Raw genomic sequence first — 7,588 nt, 5'->3', positions numbered from 1 at the left:
AAAGTTATATCTTGCCATTCTTTATGCTGATTTGCTAACCAAAGTTTGGCAGAATACACTTGACCATTTTATGTAATATTAGTCCTGGCAGTTATCAAAACACAATACTCAAAATTGCGAATAGAATATGCAGAAGGGGTAAATTGATAAAGGAACTGACTGGAGGGTGAACCGGGGAATTTTATTTTGAATCCGTTGAAGCAGGGATACTTATGAATAACAACTCACAAAACGACACTTTTTATTTAAAAGAAAAGAAAGCATTTACTTGCTGGCTTTACATGATTGTCCATCACCATCCTCGCCCACAATATCCTGGGACAAAGAAACTGAACAAGTCAACACCAATGTTAAATCGCTCGCGAGGAAAAGGTCAAAGAATGACAATGCGTTTTCTTCCCTGATAATTTCAACTTCTCCAAGTCAGATAAGCAGCGACATTGAGATGGAAGTTAAGATGGAAATGGAATTACCGTCAATAAAAAACGTCAGAGAACACTCTAGAGCAATCCTCGCCTATTGTACTAGGAGCTAAATTGCATAGGGACATCGAATTATCAAGTTGTTCATGATACGTTTCACTGTATTTTTAATTTGTTGTACTCGAACATACGGTAATAAAGATTCCTCTATGTTCGATAAAAATAAACATATACAAACAAGAAAATGGAATATTTAAATATTTTATTTGTATCTACATTATGATTATGTAAAATAGCAAAGGGACAAGCAGGTCATCTAATATCCTGGAAGTAAAACAAGGCATACCTGGTTAGAATTCAATACACAAGTCAAGTATAATATGTGCGTTTTATCATTTACAAAATAATCAAAGCACGTAAAGCTGCAATTGATCATCATGAATAATATAATATCGAAGTATTATTAAAAATAGTATAATTAAATAATATCATAACTATTTCATATAATAGAACCGGTAGAAACGCCAAACGTGGATAATAAAAAACCGACAATTATGTAACTACCTTTTCCACCGCCCATTCCACCTCCCATTCCACCGCCCATTCCTCCGAATCCGCCTCCGTTCATTCCTCCGAATCCACCGCCGTTCATTCCTCCGAATCCTCCTTTGCTTCCCATTCCACCGCCGTTCATTCCTCCGAATCCGCCTCCGTTCATTCCTCCGAATCCACCGCCGTTCATCCCTCCGAATCCTCCTTTGCCTCCCATTCCACCGCCGTTCATTCCTCCCATTCCACCGCCGTTCATTCCTCCCATTCCACCGCCGTTTATTCCTCCCATTCCACCGCCGTTCATTCCTCCGAATCCGCCGCCGTTCATTCCTCCGAATCCACCTTTTCCTCCCATTCCAGAGCCACCAAATCCTCCGCCCATACTTCCGGCACCACCTCCGTATCCTAGGGTAAACATTTATATTGATAGTAGATAAATGAGCTGATATCGTATGTATCATTGAACAATAGTTTCAACAGTAATATGCTACTATAACCTTCATTTCAGTGGAGTCATTTGTTAATTCTAAGTACAAACTTCGATCAGAAGGTTCTTGATTTTGACACATAATGATATCATATCTATAATTACATATAGGGAAAACCTAATTTCAATCGACAAAAGGAAACAAACGACATGAAAATCGTTGATACCCACCTGCTCTTCTATATCCTGAAATAAAAGAACAAAATTAGCGTTGATATTTTTTGATAATTTGTACAAAAAACTTGTTTTAAACTTCAATTCAACTTCAAAATTCAATCCGATCAGGGTAAATCTAAATTCTCATAAACAAAATATAGATTAATATATATTAATACAATAAATATAATATAATATAGATACCATACATCTTGTTAGATACCCAGGTAGCTTCAAGTGTGATATGCAAATTCTGTTACTTATAATATCGGCTGAAGCATTCACTAACATAAACATATCTTTAAATATATATACTAGTTTATCGATCTTACGATATGTTATTCTTCACAAAACATATTATTCACTTCTGCAATCTATTCAATTCACACTCACGTCCAAATCCAGATCCTCCATTTCCGGCGCCATTGCCGTTTCCGTAACCGTTTCCGTTTCCGAATCCATTTCCGCCGCCATTACCAAATCCATTTCCGGATCCACTTCCATAACCTGTCAAAGATACACGTATTAGATTACACAGGTACAATAAACTTATATGTCATGTAGGTATACATAATGTCTGTACATAATTCTTAACCACAAACCCGAGAAAAACAAAAGATCCCAAAATCACTTCCGTTTTGACAATCAGCTCAGGATACGGAGTGTTGGTAAACTTACAGATAAGTATAGTATACATGGGTACATAGCCAATTCTAGATGAGAACTCTCCGCCGTACAGTTCGAGCAACACAGTCATATATGTTATTTGTACTGTCAAAAATATTTGTGCATTGACATTTACAATCGCTAAGTCTTAAAGATAATCCATGAATTCTTCAAAGTGAGTTACTAGTAATTCATTGATATAAGAATATGTTTCAAATAATGTTAAAAAGATGATATTAGGTTCGGTTTGCTGTATTGCACGATTTACCTGCAGCGCTTACGGCCACCAAAAGGCATGAAGCCAGACAGATGTAGGTGTTCATTGTGGGGTTTCTTCTGAAATGGAGACGGCACTTCATATGATATTGATGTTGATATCAATAAAAAAATATCAGGACGTTTCTTCTAGTTTAATCATAATACACAATACCTAATCGAGTACTGCATGGATATCATGCTAATTTCTGAAAGCACCATCAATTTAGCTCCACATGTTAGTATTTCACATAATGAAACAAAACAAAAAATGAAAAATATTTCTGAATTCGAACGTCTGTCACCATTATAATTATCTTGAACAAATCACTGAAGCGTAAAATTCAGGTTAATTCAATTAGTATTTCATGTTTACGTAGTACATACATAGTTAACCAGATATAGACGAAAGCACTGTCTTCAAAAAATGTTAAAATATAGTTCAAAAAAAATCCACTACAATGTGCAAGATGTTCAACCCAACTACTGCAGAACATATCATTTCCATGGTTACTTTCCTTCGTTGTCTCAAGATATTTGGATTGTTTCATTAAATAATAAACTACTCTTAAATGTGTCATAAAACTGCATGAATTTCTGTGCTAAACTATAAATAATGTTCAGAAGCATGTCGCGTCATATTAAGAAAAAAAAACATATTAAAACACGCCAAGATAATACATTACTTTCATTAAGTATAAAAATGTACATTTATATGGTCTATCAACGTTTTTGTAACATGTACAATATCTGTGATTGTGTGTTGATAAAGGCTTAGTTAGAAGGCGGAGTCGGAACATAGTCCAGATGGAAAAAATATACATTTGTATATATATATATAACGGATTTTGGTCATGAAAAATTATTTTCACGGGTGCCGTAAAATTCGATTTAACAACGTTTAAATATACAATTTTACGTGCATACGAAAACCAATCTTGAATCAGTTCTTTCTGTTTATGTTTATTCTGTCTATAAAATATTCTGGACACAAGATAAATCGAATATGGACAAAGCGGCAATATATGGCTGCCATACCCTGTCCATGATTCCATATAATTGCAATAATAATATTCTATCAGCTTTTTGCTTATTAAACATCATCTATACGTTGTAGTAAGACAACGAACGAAGACCAATATAAACACTCACCGGACTGGACGAGAAGACAAAGGGTGAGTAACTGGAGACGTGGTGCGGTGAATGAATGGATACAACTTCTATTTATACAGTGCGAGACGGAAGTCTGTAAATGCAGGGTCATTGAAATAGCAAGGTCAGATCATGCACAACTGTAAAACATCCACATTTCCCTGTATTGAACACTAAATAGTCACAGTTTCTATAAATGGCCTAGCTCAAACTTTTATCTAACAGCAGCCACATGTACAAGACGGTCGTTAAACCCATTAGTTTCCCTAATGTGGCCATCGTTACCTCGTTTTGACATTAATGACCGTCTATTACATCTTATTCTAAACAAATAGAATGGAACACAGCGTGAATAATTTTACCTAATTGATACAACAAAACGGCAAAATATAGTTATAATGACTACTTATAAGAATAACCCGTACTTACTTACAAAATATAGAAGCATAGCAAAAAAAATTCTGAGTACAATGAATTGCTGATTAAAAGATAAAAGAAGATTTAATTGTAGGATGGTGGTAACAGTAGAAAGCATGTCACTTGTGACATTGTATAAAATATATAACAACCTTTTCTTTTTTTCACGTGATCATAGTTATTTGTCGGTGAAGTAGCATCTTCAATTGATATGACTATATTAACTGCTGGATAAAATTTCAAATCAAATGTATTCATGAGTTTTGAGCACAATCATGATAAATTAATAGGTTAGCTTTTAGTTTAATGTGTCGCATGAATTAAATACCGTATTCAGTATTCAATATCTTTTTTTCCTTTTTTTTCTTTTTGACAAAAGTCCAAATGTCCTCTCGCATAATTTGTTCATATTTATAATTTAAATAAAAAATTTAAATCAATTTTATTGCATAAACTTTAAACAATGGTTCGTCGGACGAAAGTTATCACAACTAACCAATGTCCTTTCCATAATACAAGTATACATATGCAAACTCAGCAATCTCCTAAATTAATCAGCACATCATATATTTTACATGGTATAAACAGGGACGTACAAACAATGTATGTCCCTGGTATAAAGAAAGCATAAAAAACATTTTTTGTGAATTTTCCTTCTTATCTGTCTGTTCTCCCTGTTTTGTTGTCTTCTGTTTCTAATGTCACTACCGGACGTGAAATGCTTGTAATAACATCAAAGTTTCTTATAAATGTATATATATGTGTATGTTATAGTCATCCATCATCTCAAAGAGATAGCATTCAGGTATAACTAGTTTTATTACATTTTCATGGCATCTTAAGAACATTAACAGGCAAAATAGTATATTCTGCTATAATGATACATAAATGGATCTATTATAATAAAAAAGAGCTACCTACTACTTAATTACTACTTTAACTCTACTTTACCTACTACTTTACCTACTACTTTACCTACTACTTTACCTACTACTTTACCTACTACTTTACCTACTACTCTACCTACTACTTAATTACTACTTTAACTCTACTTTACCTACTACTTTATCTCTACTTTACCTCTACTTTACCTACTACTTTATCTTCTAATTTACCTCTACTACTTTACCTGCTACTTAACCTACTACTTTACCTACTACTTTACCTACTACTTTACCTACTACTTTACCTGCTACTTTACCTCTACTTTACCTACTACTTTACTTCTACTTTACCTACTACTTTATCTTCTAATTTACCTCTACTACTTTACCTTCTTCTTTACCTACTACTTTACCTCTACTTTACCTCTACTTTACCTACTACTTTACCTACTACTTTACCTCTACTACTTTACCTACTACTTAACCTACTACTTTACCTACTACTTTACCTACTACTTTACCTACTACTTTACCTGCTACTTTACCTCTACTTTACCTACTACTTTACTTCTACTTTACCTACTACTTTACCTACTACATTACCTACTACTCTACCTCTACTTTACCTATTACTTTACCTACTACTTTACCTCTACTTTACCTCTACTTTACCTACTACTTTACCTGCTACTTTACCTCTACTTTACCTACTAATTTACTTCTACTTTACCTACTACTTTACCTGCTACATTACCTACTACTCTACCTCTACTTTACCTATTACTTTACCTACTACTTTACCTCTACTTTACCTACCACTTTACCTACTACTTTACTTCTACTTTACCTACTACTTTACCTGCTACATTACCTACTACTCTACCTCTACTTTACCTATTACTTTACCTACTACTTTACCTACTAAGTTACCTTTACTTTACCTACTACTTTACCTACTACTTTACCTGCTACATTACCTACTACTCTACCTCTACTTTACCTATTACTTTACCTACTACTTTACCTACTAAGTTACCTTTACTTTACCTACTACTTTACCTACTACTTTACCTACTACTTTACCTATTATTTTACCTACTACTTTACCTATTATTTTACCTACTACTTTACCTACTACTTTACCTATTATTTACCTACTACTTTACCTACTACTTTACCTACTACTTTACCTACTACTTTACTTCTACTTTACCTACTACTTTACCTACTACTTTACCTACTACTCTACCTCTACTTTACCTACTACTTTACCTCTACTTTACCTCTACTTTACCTCTACTTTACCTACTACTTTACCTCTACTTTACCTACTACTTTACCTCTACTTTACCTACTACTTTACCTACTACTTTACCTACTACTCTACCTACTACTTTTACCTCTACTTTACCTACCATATTTACCTACTACTTTACTTCTACTTTACCTACTACTTTACCTGCTACATTACCTACTACTCTACCTCTACTTTACCTATTACTTTACCTACTACTTTACCTACTAAGTTACCTTTACTTTACCTACTACTTTACCTACTACTCTACCTCTACTTTACCTATTATTTTACCTACTACTTTACCTAATACTTTACCTACCATTTTATCTTCTACTTTATCTGCTACTTTACCTACTGCTTTACCTAATACTTTATCTACTACTTTACCTACTACTTTACCTACGACTCTACCCCTACTAAACCTATTATAATACCGAGTCACGTTTCTTCAACTATATCACAAGAGTCATACTTTTAAAATATCTTTTATACAATAACTTGTAAATGTTATTCCAAATTAAAACAATTCGATAGATCTGAAGTTTTTTTTATATCAGAAATAGGTTTTACGTAAAATACAACTGAATTGAAACTTGGGTAATTTTTATAAATACAAATTCTATATCACCGATTCAACTACATGTACATTATTTAACAGGCTTTCGAGAACTATTGTCTTTCAATGTGTCCCAAGCAGAAGACACACGGACGAAAATTATTTGAAATTAAGTATATCCCCTGATTATATAGCCTTATCCACGAATTATGGTTCCATTGTTATGTCTGTAATCTTTGTTGTTTTTAATAAACAAAAAATATTCTTTTAGACATAATAGTAAATTTGAGAGTAGTGTTTTGGATAGTTTGGAAACTAATAGATAACCATGCATAAATTGAATTTAAATATCAAAATGATGTCTTGCAATGAAAAGATCTAAGTTGAGAATAGTAACAAAATGCTATCCGTCCCTGGAGTATATTATAAGTGTAAAGAAATGAAAAATACTAAAATAATACAAAAAATTGAACGTATTATTGAACTTTTACGACAACAACAACAACAAAAATCAACAACCTAAAAATAATCACTTTAAAATTTGCAAAACACGTGCCTCCTTTATTCTTTAACACTGTGAATTCAAAGTCAGCCCTACATTGTGTTTATCCTCGATAACACTAAACTAGCACGTACAGAAAACAAGCCAATGCAATCGACATCTTCAAAGCGCAGTGCACATTCTCAGGTACGTGCTGTGTTTACACGTGCAGTTAACATGTAATATAGACATCTTAACAGATT

General features: G+C 33.3%; 1 protein-coding gene and 1 long non-coding RNA gene across 2 annotated transcripts; both read right to left on the bottom strand.

Annotated features, from left to right (window-relative positions):
- Positions 1–738: 738 nt before the first annotated feature.
- LOC117332209 (glycine-rich protein 23-like) lies at positions 739–1,278 on the bottom strand. The gene is made up of 2 exons (XM_033891093.1): positions 987–1,278; positions 739–746 (listed from the first exon to the last, which is right to left on the bottom strand). Exons 1-2 carry the CDS (start codon positions 1,276–1,278, stop codon positions 739–741), a joined length of 300 nt encoding a protein of 99 aa, XP_033746984.1.
- Positions 1,279–2,012: 734 nt separating this feature from the next.
- On the bottom strand, positions 2,013–3,784 carry LOC117332810. The gene is made up of 3 exons (XR_004533788.1): positions 3,691–3,784; positions 2,552–2,619; positions 2,013–2,124 (listed from the first exon to the last, which is right to left on the bottom strand). It is a non-coding gene; the product is annotated as an uncharacterized LOC117332810 (long non-coding RNA).
- Positions 3,785–7,588: the final 3,804 nt, after the last annotated feature.

Source organism: Pecten maximus, chromosome 8 (assembly GCF_902652985.1).
Source record: "Pecten maximus chromosome 8, xPecMax1.1, whole genome shotgun sequence".
In the NCBI taxonomy this organism is placed as follows: domain Eukaryota; kingdom Metazoa; phylum Mollusca; class Bivalvia; order Pectinida; family Pectinidae; genus Pecten; species Pecten maximus.
Note: the sequence above shows the minus strand (reverse complement) of the source record. Positions and strands in the feature narration are given on the sequence as shown.